Raw genomic sequence first — 20042 nt, forward strand, 5'->3', positions numbered from 1 at the left:
TATTTGTTGTCTTATGCAAATGACTACATTGCCATAAAATCTAGTGAGCTGTTACTGAATTCTGAGGCTCCAGGGAGAAGAAAAGACCATGTAAAGAATGTGTCATGTATAGGTTACTATGTTGAGGTTTGTAGATAAAGAAAGGACATCTTCACTCCCTTAATAGGACGTTTAAAACCATATCAGCAATACTTAAAGCCAAATAATCACACTTACATTTCTCTTCATCATTCATTTAATCTTACTTAAGTCTTATACATCTGGACATTGGGTCAGCACTCTGCTTTCATAAGGTCTACTCTGAACCTACTAAAAAGAGTTCTAGAGATCCCAATTCAGTGCTCTAGTACAGTTCCAGTTGTCTAAGTGATGTCACTTTAAGCTCCGAAGTCTGTACCCATGGCTCTATTTCTTAAAGTACCAATAGGTAAGAGAATCTGGCACCATTTTCCCATGAGGCTCTGAGACCGTCATTCTTTGACAAAGTCCCATTTTCCAGTCCATAGCTTATAGCAAAAACTTCAGACAAACATGAGGAGAAAGTAGAAACCACTTGTTGATGCTGGGAAAAAAAGTCTATCTGATCATATTACATAGAAGGAAAGTTATAAACTTTATGTTTTCTTAAGAGAGACTAAGGACGCCAAGACCAATTGAAAGAGAAAAAAATCCCACCAGTTTTACATTCATATAGTATTTGACATAACAGGATTCACAAGTTTAAAATATATGTCTTATTAATAAAGCCATAGAAACTGAACAAACTTTGTCAAAATTTTAACACACATCTTTGCTTTTATTCAGACTTATCATGTTTGCATCAAGGCAACCAAATTCAATTCCCTCAAGTAGTATACACACTCATGCTCTTTTGTTCACTATACTTTTTCATAATTTGCTACATATTTTCTCTTTAGCTTATATACAAAAGTATAGCCCATTACTCTATATAAATGAGCATGCATAATGCAGCCCCATAGAGCCACATACAGCCTTTAAACATCTTTTTCAATGTGACAAAAAGAAGCATATTCATTACCATTACCCAAAAGACAGTTTCTCTGTAACATATAAAAATAATAAGATATACAGAGATATACATGTATAAATGTACACACACATATACAGTGACCAGTACATCAGTATTGTCTCTTATTGAGAAGCCATTTAGATACTCAAAGATTATCCATTAACTTAATTTATCATTAGCTCAAGGTCTTAAACTCAATAAGGAACTTGGAAATTATGTTTAAACGGATACATCACAAAGCATAAACTGTTGATTAAAAATTTTGTCAGAATCCTAATTCAATATAATTGCATACATAATTTTATATCTCCTTCATTTTAAATATTATGTAGCAATTCTAGCAATTCAATAACCCAGTATAAGAAATTTAAGATGTTCATGGGGTGCCTGGGTGGCTCAGTCAGTTAAGAGTCTGCCTTTGGCTCAGGTCATATTCCAGAGTCTGGCTCCCTACTCAACAGAGAGTCTGCTTCTCCCTCCACCCGTCCCCACCACTTGTGCACTCTCTTTCTCAAATAAATAAGTAAAATCTTAAAAAAAAAAAAAAAGAAGAAGAAGAAGAAATTTAAGAAGTTTTCGATTACCTACTCTCTGGCTTAAACTATAACTCAATACTGATAAAATTAGGGGAAAGAAATGTATTAATTTTTTTAGTTAATTTTTAAAAAAATCCTTAAATGTAGTTAAAGGTACACTTTGATTATATGAACTTGGGTTTTTACATAAAAATGCTTCTGAGCTAGCAGTTTCTGAGAGTTTTTTTTTAAGGGTACCACATGAAATATAGTAAAACTTTAGTTTCTCTATATAATGGGAATCTGGGGTATATTAATATAAGTAATCAAAGAGGTAACCAAAAAAAAAGAAGCCCTTTTATTTGCAAGTTTTTATAATCTAATTTATTAATACTTTCTGGTTATAGGAATAAATTTCTCACTCACAGAATGAGGTAAAGAGGCTTTTCTCATTTCCAGACATAAGATATATTCTCTGAGGGTTGCAGCCTCAGTTCCACAATCTTAGCCATGAGTTGAAAGTAAACATAGAACACAAAAAAAATCTTGGGCATGGAATTCAAGGGGTATTTCTCCTTTCCAGTGAACTTAAGATATATTCTTGCTCAGATAAAAGAAAAAGACTAACAAACCAGATTTTCAGTCATCTGTCACACTACTGACAGAGAAGTAGATTACTTTCTCTACATGACAGACCACCATGTAATCAGAACAAAATGCCAGATTCCAATTCAATGTTGTCACCAATAGAGAATGACTTTGTGGCCACATGCAAATCAGATTCTCATGTACACGTGTTCTCCTGACTATGTTCTTGAGACTAGACTAGCATTCAAATAACCACTAGTCCCTAGACTTGGTCATGACCAAAACCAAGATCTTCTGAGACACACAGTGCTCTCCTGACTATACATTAGAGATGGCCCAGTGGTCAGAGACCAGACACAGGTCTACGGGTCCCTGCACCCAGTATAAAAATAGAAAGAGCCCAAACTATGAGTTAGGCAAGGTACTTACAGACTGAGACACTTGGGCAAAAATCAGTATCAAAATATAGAGTCAAAAGAAAAGAAATGAAAAGAAAAGAACAAGAGAAATGAAGAGTCAGCAGAGGTAAAATCCATTACTGTTTGGGATTTGTGCCAGGACTGGGAAAAAGAGGACTAAATAACCCATAAGTTTGGCTTTGGCAGGTGAGCTTATTTGGTCATCTTAGTAGAACCATCTCCAAACAAAGTATAATTTTAAGATAATTACAAATGTGACTAATACAAACATAAAGTGAGCAAGTGTTGAAGACACATTTAACTTTGAGGGAACGGGCAAGATGGTGAAGCTCATTCCAAGGAGATGTAGAGGAAAAGTAATTGTAGAGGCCACCTGGAAAATCAAAACTGGTTAACATGCCAGGGCAATAAAATTATAATTTGAGGGTTATCTTTTATATTAGACAGAAATTGCTTACATCTTATAGATTGACATTTTACAGAGTCTGGGAATTAAGATACATTTCCCTAGAGAATCAAGTCATCCTTGGGTGAGCCTCTTAGACAACGACCACTATGACAAAGTCCATGCGGTCTTTTTAATTTTTTTCCTTTATTTTCAAATTTTGGTAAGTTTCATTAACACATAGAATAGTCATTTAAAAATTTCTTTCTCTCATCTTAATCTAATTCGAAAGGAAACTAACCTTTGGGCTTACCATGAACTTTCTATTTACAATACTCTTACAAGAAAGCATAATTCCTTAGTACATAAATGAAAATGCTAGAAACCATTGTCCTTAAAAGATCATATCTACTAGAAAGGCACATTCTCTCCTGCTCTCAAAAAGGAAGTTTCTTTCAATAAGAAAGAATTTATTCCCCATGGTAAATGGGAATGGCTGTGTCAGGGAAAATTCTAAGAAAGGAGGCTTTATGTGCTTTTACATATTTAAGTCCCCTTTAGGGGAAAAAAAATGAATAAAAGCAATCATTTTAACAAAATGAACTTAAAAGTTGACTATTACAAGAGCCTAGAGTTAGGTATTAACCACTTACTTCCTCAAAACTAAAACATATATATATATATTTGGACAGTAAAATTATCTTGAGAAAGAGCATACAAGTAAGACATTAATGAAAACTTTTGTTTTTCTTCTTTCAGCTCTTGATTTCTGTCTCTTGGCCATCAGATAATATGCCTGATAAGAGAAAAGAAAAAAGTCACACCATTTGATTCACTTGCCATTAGACAATTGTTGTCAAGAGGTCTTATGCAGGGTAGAAATTAAAGCCATTTCCTAAAATAGGGACAATAGTTTAAGTATTGTTTTCAGTTAAGTATCCTATAATTGTCCCCTGTGCAAATGCTTCTACATAAGGCAAACAAATTGTAATTATGACTAATATAATTATATATCATTATCTAAATTGTATATGCTTCAGCCTTGCCCCAGAAAATGGATTCCTTATGGATCTTATTCCTCATATCCAGGAGTTAATCATTGTCTATTCACCCTAATCAATAATACATTGGTAATTAATAAATGCTAATCAACAGTTAGTTTGGAAAACAAAACAAAGAACATAGAAATGCTCATCAGTGGATGGGAGGCAGGAAGACAAGGCAGTTGTGTCAGTAAGAGAAGCTTGACTTTGAAGGTCAAAAGATATTTCAGTTCAGTAAAGAACCAGGCAGGGAGTCTTTGTAGACATTTGAGGCAGGGAAGGAAGCGTTGTTAAAGCATGAAAAAGGAACTTTTTTGCCACTTGGATGAGCAGGGAGGAGAAGCGAGAAGTGGGAATTACACTGCACCAGTGACTGGAACACTAAATTCAAGAATCAAACCAACGCAACAGAGTCCAAACAAAGGGACACAATAGACACACTTAGTGGAAATGAAATTGGATTTCTGAACTGGATTTTAAGACCCTGCTATGAGCTATATGCTACATCAAGAGATAAATGTTACCAATTCTGCCCATTTTCAGAGAGCTCCATAAACTCTGGACAATGTATCGAATTGACTCACAGCATGACCCCCAAAAAGGAAAAGTTGCTTGTAGAAAAAAGCTTTCTGAAAATCCCGTAGAACTTTAATGAAGAAAACTACCTCCTTCCACACAGATCAAGAGGGTTAAAACTGCACATTTTGAGAAGCATGAAGAACGGGCCTGAAAACTGATTGAGTCCAAAGGCCTAGCACAGTACAGATTTCCACCCAACTGAAGTCTTAGACAAATTGTCTTCCACTCTCAGGTAGATGCTATGACACGAATGCAGAAGTTTATTTAATGACTCTCATTTACCCCACCAATCCATGAAACCAGCCTTTGCCTTACAAAATAAAAAGTGACTAGAGTACAAAAAGTAGGATTGGGATATAGTGGGGAGGAAAAGAAGATTGCAATGCCAGGAGGTGTACCTAACTATACAGAGAAGACTCTCCCTACTTGCATTCAATATTGATTTTTTTTGCCCCAGTGCAGAGAATATGATTACCTGTTTTTCAGCAAGTGTAACAACAGGTGTTACTGTCAACTGTAAAAATATGCCATCTTTTTTTTTAAAGCTGGTGCCAGCGTTTGGCGTTATGACCTCCCTTGGCAATAAACTCTGGAGGCAAAGTTCAAGGGTCTGAAGAATTTCTTATGTGTTATTGCACTGAAGTAACTCACATCTAGTCTGGCCCTGTAGATGGCTTAGATGAGAGCTGAAGGCTTCTTGTGTCCACGTATCATTTCCTGATAGGAATTTAACTTCCAGCATTATCAAGTGATAAAATTTATTTCTGACATGATTTCCATTCCATCTGCATGGTAGCCAAAAAATATGTCTGGGTTAATTGTGTTGGACCCTGATAATTAAGTTGATCCCATTCATTATTCTGTCTGTAAGAACTTTAATGGCAATGCTTTCTTCATGAAACTGGCCACCCTGCTAGGGAAGTATTTCTACTAGTACTTAATGGTGTGCAAGTTGGTGGGACAGGGAGATGGAGGAATAGTGCTATCCCTATGTTCATATGTGGGCATGTGAATATGTTTCATTTTGTTCTGTGAGAACTACCTGCTAACCAATCCTCTGCTTGCAATCTTGATCTTTGAGTCATCCTCCCCTAGTTCTGCTAAAATGATCTCCCTAGAGTGCGCATCTGCCCGTGATACTCCCAGGCTTAAAACATTCTGATGATTCCCATGTGTCTATTGAGCAAAGTCCAAGCAAAGTCCACAATTCATAACACCCTTAAGAACAACTGTCCACTTACCTCCTTCCTAGGCCCATTTCTCATCATTCCTTATCTTGGATTGTGGATCCATGGCAGACATAACTTATTCTATATTTCATGCTTTTTACTCAGGCTGTAAATCTTTGCTTGGCCAATTTATTTTTTTTTTAATCTTTCTTTTTAAGATTATTTATTTATTTATTTGAGAGAGAAAGAGTAAGCAAGAGAGAGAGAAGGAGCAGGGGGAAGGGGCAGAGGGAGAAGCAGAATCCCCGCTCAGCAAGCCCAACTCGGGGCTTGATCCCGTGACTCTGGGATAACTGACTTAACTGACTGAGCCACCCAGGTGCCCCTGCTTGGCCAATTTCTCATCCTTTGAGAGCTTAGGCATTCCTTCCTGTAGGAGTCTTTTTGCTGAGGCTTTCCTTCTGGGCAGTTGGGATAAGTACTTCTTTCTATACTTCTTTCTTTTTTTTTTCTTTCATGTTTTTAGTTTTTATTTTTTATTTTGTTAATTTTATTATGTTATGTTAATCACCATACATTACATCATTAGTTTTTGATGTAATGTTCCATGATTCATTGTTTGTGTATAACACCCAGTGCTCCATTCAGTACGTGCCCTCTTTAATACCCATCACCAGGCTAACTCATCCCCCCACCCCCCTCCCCTCTAGAACCCTCAGTTTGTTTCTCAGGATCCATAGTCTCTCATGGTTCGTGCCCCGCTCTGATTTCCCCCCTTCATTTTTCCCTTCCTACTATCTTCTTCTTTTTTTTAACATATAATATATTATTTGTTTCAGAGGTACAGACTTCTTTCTTCAATAACTATGTGCAAATCTTTATCCTCACACCCGTAGTGCTTCATTGAAGTACATTAATGTTCTTGTTCCTACTAAACCGTAAACTACTAGGTGCTATATTCTAAGATAGCTTCTGGCACAGAGAAGATAAGAACCAGCAGTGCCAATGGTGTTAAATCCTTGTCCGAAGGCTGGAGAAGACCAATGTCTCAGCTCAATCAGTCAGACAGAGCACATTTTCCCTTCCTCTGCCTCTTTGTTCTAGTCAGTCCCTCAGTGTATTAGATAATGCCCACTCACATTAGGGAGGAGATCTTCTTTATTCAGTCTACTGATTCAAATGGAAACACTGTCACAGATATATCCAGAGATAGTGTTTAACCAGATAACTGAACATCCCATGACCCAGTCAAGTTGACATGAAATTAACCATCACAACCTCGAATGTAAAGTCAAGGTTTAGACTAATTTGTAGGCAGCATGAATTCATTATGTGCTTTACGTGCTGGGGGAAATTGCATGAGTATGAAAATTGTATTTTGGGACAATGAATCTGATGTTGGTTTGTAAAATGAAATACAGAAGAGATCAGAAAAAACTACACCTGTGAGTCCTGACATGTGAGGTAATAAAAGTCAAACTCCAGAGTTTGTGGGGAATGTGGGAAGGAAAATAAGAGAGAGTTGTCAAAATAATCCTTGTTTAAGTTTTCAGTGCTTTCAGTGAGTTAAGAATTGTGTGAAGTGCCGTTGAAATCTCACAGAAACCCTGTAGGGGTCAGACACCAAAATCTGAGACAACCCATGTTCAGGTTAAGTCTCTTGCCTGAAGTCATACTTCAGAGATTCAAACCCAGCTCTGTGGTAAACTCAGACTCTTTCCACTGTGTTGTTCTGCCTCTTGGCCAAATGGGTAAATCAGTCAACAGGTGCACATGGTGTAGACACGGCAGATATATCTTTCAGGATTTTCTTCACATTTTACAAATGTCCAGTCATTTTGGTAAAGTCAGGAGAGAGAAAAACAGCTAGGTAGATACAAAGGACTGAGTTCCCCTGTATCTTCATTTGTAAGTCAACTCAATATTAGACAAGATTGCCAAAAAATCACCTAGAGATTGAAGCTCAAGAAACTCCAGGGCCACTGTTTTTTATTTAATGAAACACCAAAGATGTCCAGTGTGAGTTCTGTGAAGGGGAGACTACTGTGGTTTTTAGTTCTTAACATGATGTGGATATACATGTGGCAGGCAGAATAATGGCTCCCCTAAAAGATACCCATGTCTTATTCCCTAGAACATGTAAATGTTATCTTTTATGGCAAAAAAAAAAAAAAAAAAAAAAGGACACCACATATATAATTAAATTAAGGATTTTTGAGATGGGGCAAGTATCCTGGATTATCTACATGAGCCCTAAATTCTGTCACATGTATAAGATGGCATTATACATTACATGTATAAGACATCTTATAAGAAACAAGTAGAGAGATGGCACAGAAGAGGATAAGGCAATGTGACCACAGAGGCAGAGATAGGAGAGATACCGCCGCAGGACAAGGACTGCTGGCAGGGCGCCTGGGTGGCTCAGTTGGTTAAGCGACTGCCTTCGGCTCAGGTCATGATCCTGGAGTCCCAGGATCGAGTCCCGCATCGGGCTCCCTGCTCAGCGAGGAGTCTGCATCTCTCTCTGACCCTCCCCACCTCATGCTCTCTCTCTCTCTCATTCTCTCTCTCAAATAAATAAATAAAATCTTTAAAAAAAAAAAAAAAAAAGGATTGCTGGCAGCCACCAGAAGCATGAAGACTCAAGGAACAGAGTCTCTCATGAGTCTCCATGAGGGAGCATGGTCCTGTTGACGCTTTGATTTTGTCCAGTGTTACTGATTTTGGACATCTACTCCTGGCCTCCAGAACTATGAGAGAATAAATTTCTGTTGTTTTAAGTCACCCCACTCGGTGATAATTTGTTACAGCAGCTACAGGAAACTAAGATAGTGGCCAAATGACATTGGAAGGCCTAAATCCCAAACACCCTAAAAATTCAATAATACATCGCTGGATTATATCCTTTTCACAGAGGAAAAGAGTGGGGGAGGGCATACTGCCCCTGGGCAATACCTTAAAAGGGACTTGACTTGACCTTGGAGAACAGAATATTATGGCTTCCCAGACTTTGTTTACTCCACGTGCAGACTATTTTGCAGTCATTCCTTCCATACTGCCCATTTAAATTGTCTCTGTCACAGATTTGACGGATGGTAGATGTTAGAACTGACAAAATAAATGAGAGCTAATAAAACAGGGAAGTGTTCTGTCATCGAGCTACTGAAGCAATGCAATGCTTTCTAACACCACGATGAAACCAAATAATTGGATACCGTGATGAATTTGAGGTATTATAATTTGATGGTGTTAGGATTATGATAAGTGTGAAACAGTAATGCCATGTTCCTTTTGTCCGTAGGCTCGGTGGGATGGCCTGACTGGGCGTATCACCTTCAATAAAACCGATGGCTTGAGGAAGGATTTTGATCTGGACATTATTAGTCTCAAAGAGGAAGGAACGGAAAAGGTAACCTTCTCAATAATAAATTTAAGAATAAAATAAAGAGCACTGTTCAAGCATTTTAATTGTACCTACAAATAGCAGAGTGGTAAGATGATTCTCTTAGCAAGTTCATTTATGGCCAGTTTTCCAGCTCTCTCTCCCTACTCTGCTGATAGATGCTGACATGCTAGATTCTGAAATTGTATGTTATTAATAGCAATACTAGCATTCATCTAGTGCTCAGTTTATACAGCAAGCATGATTACAGTATTAAATACATATGGCCCTACGAGTGGGCTGTCATTAGCCCCGCCTCTCAAAGGTTTTAAGAAATTGTGTTTAGACTTGGAAAACAAGGAGTTTGTCAATGATTTATCTATGGAATGGCGTCCAAGTTTTACTCAGAAATGAATTTTAATTGCACTTGAGATTGACAGAGGGATAGACTAAAGCAGGAGAGAAAGGGCTTACTGGCTCTTTGATTTTAGGAGGAAATAGGCCCCAAAAAATGCATTTTCATGCTGGGTTCTAATCTTAGGATTATTTTAGTTGTAATTTTCAATCTCTCAAAGTTCCAAGTCCCATATGAGCTCATTTAGAGTAATGCAAATGTGGACTATTTAGATTAATAATAATAATAATAAAAAAAAGAATTTGGCTTCTCAGTGTATTTTATTATACCAATTTTATTATTCAATTATGTACTGGAATTAACACTTATATTGTGAAGATTTTTGCCCTTTAGGATCTTAAAGAAAAAAAGGTTTTGAAACCTCCAAAACAATCATCTGAAAATCAAAACTCTGTAATCCAACATTTTTTTTCTCACTGTAGTGCACAGGAAGGTATGTTTCCTGTAGAAAAGTGCCTTTGGGAACCAGTTACTTACTAACTGAAATGTTTGGGTTGATTTTTAAAATGAGATAAGATTTCCATTTCTGTTCTGTTGCTTTTGGTAACTGAGACATATATTTTTTTTAAGGTCCTGACTAGGCCCCATCCCCAAATAGCCTAATTAAAACAAACAAAGATTAATTAGGCTGCATATAATAGATGGTGACCACTGGTGTGGAAATGTTTGAGAAAAATTATTAGTTTGCAGCTTTGAGGGTACACATTTTGAAAATGCCCTCTCTTCCTGTCTCTGTCTCTCTGCCTCTCTCTCTCTCTGTCTCTCTTTCTCTCTCTGGCTTTCTCTGGCTCTCTCTCTCTCTCTGTCCCTCTGTCTGTCTCTCTCTACTTGTCTCTCTCTGTCTCTCCCTCTCTATCTCTCTGACTCTCTCTGTCTTTCTGTCTCTCTGTCTCTCTCTGGGGTCTCTTCCCTCGGATTTGCTGGTTTGTTAGTTTAACGTGTCTGGCAGAGCACAAGGCACCCACCTTGCCTCCATCAAGGCTGTGGGCACAAAAAAAAAGAAAAGAATACTTTTAGGGACTGAAAGCCTCTAATGGCTGTTTTTAAAAAATGTCTGCTCCTCTGTGCATGCCTCTCTCCCCCCTCCACTCTGTTAATGTATAGAACTGAAAGGGGAAGAAAACCTGTTAAGGAAGCATCGTTCTGGCTCCAGTGTGTGATGAAAGAGATGGAGGCATCTTTCTGCCTTCACAGCTATTTATATGTGGCAATATTATGCACACTCCATTGGTGTTTTTCCATCACAGGCAAAATCAAATTAGATGAAAGTGTTTTCTCAATTTGTTTCTTATCTCTTCATTGTTTGCAATAACTTTTCTTTCTTCAGGTGACTTGGGCTCCATTCCTGGAAGGAATGACTGGGCCTTAAGGCAATGGGGAAGCCGGCCCATCTCTCTCAGGAGGAACGGGAGGAGATGCCCAATCTTTTCATGTCAACCTCTCACGGGGTCCACAGAGAAAATTGTTAGAAAAAACCCACTTTTCACTTCCACTCAAGTTTCTACTGCCTGGAGACCCATAATCAAAGAACATGTCATCAAGCATAGCGTGTTTTCTTCTTGCTTAGCAATAGCGTGTGTGCGTGCGTGTGTGGATTGACTGTGCTTGTGAAAATACCTTGAACAGGCCTTCTTAAAGAATGATGAAAGCCCTTTCACTCTGCAGCTAAGCTGTGCATATTAAAAAGATCTTTATATGATTTTTTTTTTTTTTTTTTTTTGGTGTGCGAAAGGGAAAGTGAACATCAGGATGTACTACCAAGTGGAAGTAACTTCTGTGGGACCCCATACTTAATTCATCTCTTTACTGTAGCTGTGTTCAGGCTTTATGTTGAATTAATGTGCAAGATTCCAAACTGTGGGTGGGGAATGTAACATGCTGAGCACTCACACACCTTAATACCTTCTGGGTTCCATGCTCCATTTTAATTAAGTGCTATTTTTATTTTTCCCTCTGAAAACCAAGGCTGCTGGCGAAGTGTCTAAACACTTATATAAAGTGTGGAAGAAGGTTTGTACTTGGACAAAAACTGCAGGAGCTCTGGGGGGTGGGGTGGGGAATATCAGAGGAGAAGCCTGCACCTTTCTGGTTTTGCCAGACCGGAAGATCTCTAATGGCAGTTTAGAGGTGATAGTCTATATAAAGGGAGAACGGGGTGATTGAATATGTTGTCTCTCAACAACATGACCCATGAATTGAAAACAGGCTTGAGATGGATTAAATAATGATGGATTAAATATTTCCCTCTAGATTATTTTTGTTTCTCCCAGGCAGGATCAGTCCTGGTTAGCACTGAAAGTAGGTTATTGCAACAGAAGCAGACACTGGTCCCTTTATATTCTTTCTCAAATCACTAAATATTTTCCCTAAGAGGCATGAAAACAGTAGATTTGACCCATCAGACTCGTCAAATAGGCTAAGACTGAGAAGGCTAGGATAAGACATCTCCCTCAATGTCACCACCATAAAATAGGAGCCATTTTCAGAAATTCCATTCCCTTAGGAGGTTATCTTTGTTTTGCGTAGGATCTTTGTCAGTGTATATTGTCTGGCAATTTGTTTCAGAACCAGTTTCCAGAAGACAAAAACATTAGAGACTCTGGAAGGGAAATGAGATTATCTTGTAAATTCTAACACCTCCTATTTCATAGTTTACTGTACAGTATCATGTTGTCAAAGAATGCGCACAGATTTAATGTAAAAGCAAACGTTAGACATTAAGAACATTTGGATCAGGAAAATGTCCCAGTGATGTGCAAACATTGTCTTATATTTTCTCTCTCTCTCTAAACCTAATTGCTAAAATATCTAATGATTGACGGATGCAACTTGAATTACTTCAAGTTGTTCAATTTGAATGGTTTTGTCAGTTTCGCTTTTATCTTGCAAATTATCAGTTAAGTCATGGAAAGTGTAAACAGTTTCCCCCTGTGGTCCAAAAGCTTGATTCTCTCTTGGTAGTACTCAGTAGATGAGTTCAAAAATGTCGTTTTAAGTTTTAAAAATGTAAGTTTAATAACCTTGTTTTAATCTTCCAATGAATCAGGCTACCAAAGGCAAAGAGAAGGCAATCTCGTTTCCTCACTGCTAATAAATAGATGAACCTACCTGGGGCCCAGAAAGAAGCTTATTCCACTAATCCAGCTTGAGACTCCAGGCACTCTTTGCAATGTTGAATTAATTCAAACCAAATATCCTAGGGAATGGAATCCAAACTCTGAAATTACACACAAGGGAGGGGAATGTCCTCTATTTGTCACTAAACTGCAGTAATCACCCCCCCACACACAAAATTCCCAGAGATGCAACACCATGCCTCCGTACCTCTTCCTTCCTGCTGACCTATCATTCCCCACGTTGTAAGCTGCATATACTGTGGTGTGCTGTTTTGTGTTATGACTGATCATCAACAATTTACAGTAACCTGAGCGCTAGCACGTGAGACCTATTGTCCCTTTCCAACAAGACTAAGATTCAAATTCCAAAAGCTCTTTGAATGCTGACCTCCAAAAGAGGATGTAGTGATCTTTCCAAAATCTGTCACTAAAATATGTGTTCATAAGTCTTATGATACAAGAAACAGACAAGTCTTTTATTTTCTTTCCTAAATACTTGATATTTCACTCAGCAATTTTGGATTTTGACTTTATGTGGATCACTCTGTAGGTTTGGAAAATGGATACTAGTCACTCTCTGAACACCCTTTTGTTGTGTCGCTTTTTAAAAAAAGTTTGCTTAATGTCATTTGGGCACTCATTTTCAGAAGCTTCCCTTGGTTGTCCTAGATAATAAATGGCTGCTCCCGCATGGCCGTTTACAAAGTGAAAGAAGGCAGGACCAGACAATTTAGCTCTTGAGTGTTCCTCCCCACGAATAATTGATCCACCCTCTGCTACTTCTCACTGGTAAATTACTGTGTTTGCTTTGGCTCTACGGTTTGAAAATTGAGGTTCTGCTTCCTGGAGGCACTCCTCCAAGGTCAGAGAACAAGACTGAAATGCTAAATATCTAGGCATCTGGTTAACTGTATCCCTCCCTCCGATACGCATGACTCGTGAAGTCTTGCTTTTTTTGAAACAGACATTCATTTGCTGATGTGTCCATTTAATTAATAGGTAAAGCTAATTGACTACTTAGCTTCAAAACACACACACACACACACACACACACACACACACACACACACATACACACACGACTTCTGTTTTGCTGATTAAACAATTTGAAAACAGAAGGCTGTGGTCATTCAAACCGCATATGTATACTGTCCACTTCCCAGGAATAATCTGGGAATAACCTTGATACTCTTTTAGTCCAGATTTGAAGGGACCTCTGTTACAGAGATAGTAGAAAAAAATATTCTCCCTTTTCTCATTTCATGGAAGAAATTTCACATTGAATGGGACTCTGGGACTCAGTTGATTGGAAATGCTGTAGCAATGATATTTGACCTCCTCACTTTTGGTTGGGCTGATAAAAGAAATAAAAGCCAGACACTAAGCTGTGGAGTGCATTTGTCTACAGTTTCAAGTTTGTACATTAAAAGAGAATGATACTGTGAGGCCATTCAACACTGCCATTTTCAAATATTAGTATAGTTCCTTCAAACACACACTTGACATTAATAGAAATTAGTTAAAGAGAACACATTCCATTACTTAACAAACTCGCTACAAACACAGTTATTTTCTCCACTTTCCAATACTTAATTAAAAGTTAGGTTCCATTCACCCCAGTGCCTAAGTCGAGTTTTAATTAGAAGTATAGCCACAGCCCAATTTACACACAGCCTTCGTTGAGTTAGAAGTCAATTGCTCACAACCTAAAGCATAGCTTTGGATGAAAACCAACAGACTCCAGGCGTGTTTAGCCTGAGTTATGTTTCCTAAAAAAAAAAAAAAAAAAAAGGTTCTTTGCCTCAAAAAAGTGGAAGAAGAGGTACACATTGAGAAGAAGAGAAAAAGTTGTCCCCCTTTCCTGGGTTTAAAGCCAACCAAAGAAATCCGAAGATTCTTCAGTTCACAGATGTTGTGTGCATTGCGTTGAGTTCTACGACAGATATCGCCCTTGATGGTGGAAAGACTGAATGGTTATTAAAGGTGCTGTCCCATATTCCAAGCCTATATCTAGTAACCTCATTACAGATAGGCTCAAAACACTTCCAAATGCAAACACTACCTCCAATCCCCCATTTACCTAGACCGGTCTCCTTATTTCATTGGCCAACTAACTCTTACTAAGTGTAGAAAGAAAACAGTGACATTGAAATAGTTCACAGTGATGTGTGGATGTGTGATAGTCCTTGAAACTTCCTCAAAAAATTTACATGTCTAAAAAGAGTATTTATCAAGCCAAATGAATTTCCGCTGCTCTATTTAGGCAATAAATCAAAGTAAAGAAATAGAAAAGGAAAGAAGAGGCCTAACATTCCCACCGGTGATATTTTATTTAATCATCAGAAAAGCCCTCCTTCCTCCATTTTGCTGATAAGGCATTGAGGCACAGCAGGGTTAATGAACTTGCCCAGGGTCACACTGCTGGGACATTGCAAAGCTAGGATCTGGACAAAAGTGTCTGTAAAGCTTATATTCTGCCCAGGCAGGCAATGTCCTCCCATTGAGAGAATATATTCAGGGATCAAACATAGGTCTACCCAGTCCATCCCAGAGTCTGTCCAAGTGTTAGTGATCCTCAGTTGCCCCTGTAGTTCATGGCTCCTCTACTTTATCTGCCTCTAAATTAAAATAAATAAACAAACAAATAAATAAATAAATATTTCCCTCACAATCCAAATTCTTTTACAACAGGGCAAGCTTGAAGAAGTTACTGGGGCAGTCATTTGAATGCCCTTTATTATCAATGTCTGTGTAGCTCTTAACAATTACCAACACTTTCATGTACATCTTCTCATTTGGTCTTCTCAATATCCAGATGACATATGTTACAGTTAGAGAACCGAAGCTCAGAAAGGTCACCAGCTTGCCCAAGGTCACACAGCCATTAGCTTTGCCTGGCTCTGAAACACGTCTGCATTCTGTTTGTCTCACCAGGCTGGCAATAAATGCTTGCAGAAGGCTTTAGCTAAATAGCTCGGTTCCCTGAGGCTTTTCTCCTAGGTTCCTCCAAAAGCTAAACAAATCAGTGTACTTCTTTAGAACCTACTAATCCAGGAGTAACTTGACCACTGGAAAAAACTGTGGGTCATTAATTTTTTTTTATTATGTTATGTTAATCACCATACATTACATCATTAGTTTTTGATGTAGTGTTCCATGGTCATTAATGTTTAAAAGAGCATTGGGTTTCACTGACTAGTAATCACCATGGGTGGTTCTGTGATAGATCAATGAGCAATAAAAATGAATACCCTCACTGAAGGAGTTCATAGTCAAGTGCACAGACATAACAAGTAAACACAAGAGTAACAGGCACCCCTGCCCAGCACTGACTCCTCAATGAAGACAGGATCAGTCTACTGTTCATCCACACTTTTTTTTCTTCCATTTATTTTTTTTCCTTTTAGATGGCCCATCTATCCATCATCCACCTTACTCCTTTCATCTCATTCCTTATAAATTTTAGACACCAATGGTAGCACTTTGGCAATTTAAGGTTTGTATGACTAAAATGTAAGCTCCACTAGGGAAGAAAGTTTTGTCTGTTTTGTCCATTGCTATGTCCTCCAGTGCCTAGAACAAGGCATGGCATAGAATAGGTGCTCAACACATACATATTGGAAGAAAAATCAGATACTCATTTAAGAATTCTGAATTTAAAGAACAGTAAACTTAATAAAGTAATAAACAAAAAGACCTCTCCCCACTCTATCCCAAATGGCACTAATTTTTCCTGTTCCATGTGCACACTCATTCCTTCATTGTTCATTTTCCCACAGTGAGTAGCTTCAGTGTGATGCCCTGGTGTCATCTCCCTAGACTCTAAGCTTTTATGTCCATTCCTGGTGTAGAAGGGGCCTCTCTTTAATGTAAATGGGGTCACTGACAGCAAGCAGCCTCTGATGTATTGTGTTCTGTGTAGATTGGGATTTGGAACTCCAACAGTGGGCTTAACATGACCGATGGCAACAAAGACAGGTCCAACAATATCACTGATTCACTGGCCAACCGGACACTCATCGTCACCACCATTTTGGTAAGTTGACTGAGTGGAATTCAGGGTGTCTTATCCAGACTCCTGCCCTAGACTTTGAAGAATTCTTCAGCTATCTTTTTCATGCCAACAATTTTGTCTGCAAATGTCAATTTTTAATCAGGACACTAAAAACTTATGTTTGTATGTACCTGTAATTGCACTGAATTAGAAGCTTCCAGTAATGTTCTGCACATCTCCCACCTTCAATCCTTTCTCAGCTCTGCCCTGCTGCACTCTCTGGCCCCACTCAGCTAGTCTCCCTTGCTCTCTGGCTGCTGGTTGGTTTCAACCAAGTAGAGACTCTGGCAAGAGACCAAGGAAGTAGGGAAAGAGAAGTAAGAACATTTCTTCCCCTGCCTCCAGTGGTTTTCTCAGAACCTCTATCTCTCATAACCACAGCTCCTATTCTGTCAATGATCCTGCTTCCAGACCTCTGCTGTCCTGGATTCCAGGAGCACTCTTTCCTCCTGCCTGCCTTAACCCTAAGTGATACAAGCTTCCTGATATGTTGGTCCCTGGATGTTTATACCCCACCATTCCTCCCACCTCCATCCCTATTGGCTCCCTTTGCCTTGCTCACACTTCTGTAAACAACCCCTTTACTAAGAGGCTTTTCAAAAGCCCAGGTGAGGGTACTTCCTGCTTCCTATTAGAACCTGATCATACCCTTATCCAGTCATTGTACATCCACAGGTTGTTCATTTTTTCTCTTTTCCAGCCCTAACCCTAAGAGTAAAGGACAAGAGAGGCCACCTCTGAAATCTTCACTTTCAGACATTCTTGCTTTATTTGATTCAGTCTATAATGTTAGACCAATTTATTTCTGAAACCGTTAACTTCTGAGAATTGTTCTTCCATAATAAAAATGGTTTTGTTTTTCTGGTGACTACTTTCTCAGCAACTATCTCATGGAAATGTAGAATTTTGTATTTCTATCAGTTTGTTTGAGGATAAGCCTAAATGGGTCTTAAATGTCTGGGGGAAAAAATGTATAATGAGAAGTAAAAGGACATATCAGTAATGTAGTAACTATTATAATGTTATAAAATAAATTTTCATTTAGCCAAATGAGAATAAGTTTAAAGATACGTGGTAGTAAGGAAATGTCCATTATTCATAGAATAGGGGATTTATTATGTAAGTGCATAAGCAAAGAATTACCAAATATAAGATTTGAGGTGAGTTCAAATAAGAAAATGGAACTGATAATATAAGAAGACATATAAATAGTCTTTGAACAAGATACCCTGAAGGAATCCAACCAAAATATGTAGATAAAAGTGAATAGTGAAACTGAGATGAAATTTAACTGAGAGATGAGGAAATGAGAATATTTAGTAGATAGGAAGTTTGAAGAGCAAGAAGATGTATTTGCTGATTTAAATTTCCTTTTTGTTAGTAGGCAAAGTTCTTATGTAAGAGCCAGGAAGGAGGGGGTCATGCAAAGGAAGTCTGGGTGTGGGGACAGATGAAGGCCAGACACCCAGACATCTGGTCCTTCATTGCTGGACCTCAAGTTCAAATGTGACTCTGTCTCTATCATACTATTTACACACAGCCCTGCCCTCAGCAGTGGAGAAAAACATTCTCATTCACACACTGAAGAGGAAGAGAAACTAATATGGGAAATGTTCTGTATTGGTAGAAGGTATAGGGAAAATGAGTTTAGGGAAGGCAGGAAGGTGAGCGACTAACTTCCTTGCTCTGAAATCTTAACAATCATTTTCAAATATTTTATGTCTTCCAACTGTGGATGGAGCTTGTATAAGGAAATTCTGCCTTCATTATAACAGGGTTTTCATATTTGGTTTGTTTCAAATAGGAAGAACCCTATGTGATGTACAGGAAATCTGATAAGCCCTTATATGGAAATGACAGATTTGAAGGGTATTGCCTGGATCTGTTGAAGGAATTGTCAAACATCTTGGGTTTCATTTATGATGTCAAACTCGTCCCTGATGGCAAATATGGAGCCCAGAATGACAAAGGAGAGTGGAATGGAATGGTCAAAGAACTTATAGATCATGTAAGCAAAAATACATCTTTTATATATGGGTTTTAAGTGTCTGACAAAATGCATAGTAAGAAGTAAAAGAGAAAAAATGACTGAGTCAGGGTCAGAAGAAATGTTACATTTTTTCTTAATCCTAATAATCGTTTAAGAAGTAGGAGAACACAACAGGAAATGGAATTTGCTTACGTAGAAGGGCAAGTAAGGACACAAACTGAGAACAAAAATTTATGGGTCCATCCATCATGCTGAAGAATAAACCTGAGTGATTCTTAAATTCAATAAAGAATTCTACAGTTTGCAGCTCAGAGCAAAGTCTCATCTTGGCAGCTGATTTTATGACCGAGTGGCTCCTTCCTTGCTTTGCTCATATGTCCTTTTTAAACACACCCGCCCTGCAGTTTTTTCCTCCATTTAGTTCCAGGATGTATATATGTCTGTCTGTTTGTATTTCGTACCTTCTTGTTTCTCTTTGCTAGTAAATACTATTTCATAAGCACAAGTATGTAAATTAACTGTTTTTATACTAGAGCCAAGCATTACAGAAGCTTCTTGCATGAGAAACATTTGGAATTGAGAAACATAGATCAGGAGGAGCCAGGAAAGTCCAGACATTTGCTGGGAAGTGAGGCAACTAAGACAATGATTTTGAACTTGCTTTTGCAGAAGGCTGATCTGGCAGTGGCTCCTCTTACCATTACCTATGTTCGGGAGAAAGTCATTGACTTCTCCAAGCCCTTCATGACACTGGGCATCAGCATTCTCTACAGGAAGCCCAATGGTACCAATCCAGGAGTCTTCTCCTTCCTCAATCCCCTGTCTCCTGACATTTGGATGTATGTGCTCTTAGCCTGCTTAGGAGTCAGTTGTGTACTCTTTGTGATTGCAAGGTAAGTTCGAGAACTACTGAATTTACAACAACAGATCTAGGTCAGTCTCAGATTAATACATATGCTCTAGACTAGGTAACATAGGTTAAGAACTTTAAAATGTTATTCTAGTTTTGCCTGGTGCTCTATTCTGTCAAGTTCTTCCCCAAAAAGTCACGATTTGAATGAATATATTCTAATTTTTTTAAAGGTACTTTTAAAAGACAACAAGAAGATAATTTTTATATTAATTTAATTTTCACAGTATTTAAGGCAGCATAAAATATTTATTTACCTATCTTCTCTGAATTATATTACAACAAAGCAACAGCTCAGCTAATAAATCTAAAACGTTTCAACAGGAAGAGTAAAATGGTATCCATATACTTGACACCTGGAATATTCCGTTACTCAAAACAGAAAAAAAGTTAGCTAGGAATTATTGTAGTAAATAAGAAACCCTGGGGTGAAACAAGAAACAA

The 20042-nt window shown here is 38.1% G+C and overlaps 1 protein-coding gene across 6 annotated transcripts in view; it reads left to right on the plus strand.

Annotated features, from left to right (window-relative positions):
* GRIK1 (glutamate ionotropic receptor kainate type subunit 1) overlaps window positions 1-20042 on the plus strand; it is a 376698-nt gene that overhangs the window by 311097 nt on the left and 45559 nt on the right. For 3 of the 6 annotated variants that reach the window (XM_078054366.1, XM_036111232.2, XM_036111234.2), the window contains exons 8-12: window positions 9033-9140; window positions 11494-11538; window positions 16567-16680; window positions 18503-18706; window positions 19358-19581. In XM_078054366.1, coding sequence (XP_077910492.1) covers window positions 9033-9140; window positions 11494-11538; window positions 16567-16680; window positions 18503-18706; window positions 19358-19581 — 695 coding nt within the window. Of the gene's footprint in view, window positions 1-9032; window positions 9141-10855; window positions 11461-11493; window positions 11539-16566; window positions 16681-18502; window positions 18707-19357; window positions 19582-20042 lie in introns of those variants that run through there. The other 3 variants (XM_036111233.2, XM_036111235.2, XM_078054385.1) reach the window with 2 other exon arrangements.

This window comes from Halichoerus grypus, chromosome 1, assembly GCF_964656455.1.
Source record: "Halichoerus grypus chromosome 1, mHalGry1.hap1.1, whole genome shotgun sequence".
Lineage (NCBI taxonomy): Eukaryota > Metazoa > Chordata > Mammalia > Carnivora > Phocidae > Halichoerus > Halichoerus grypus.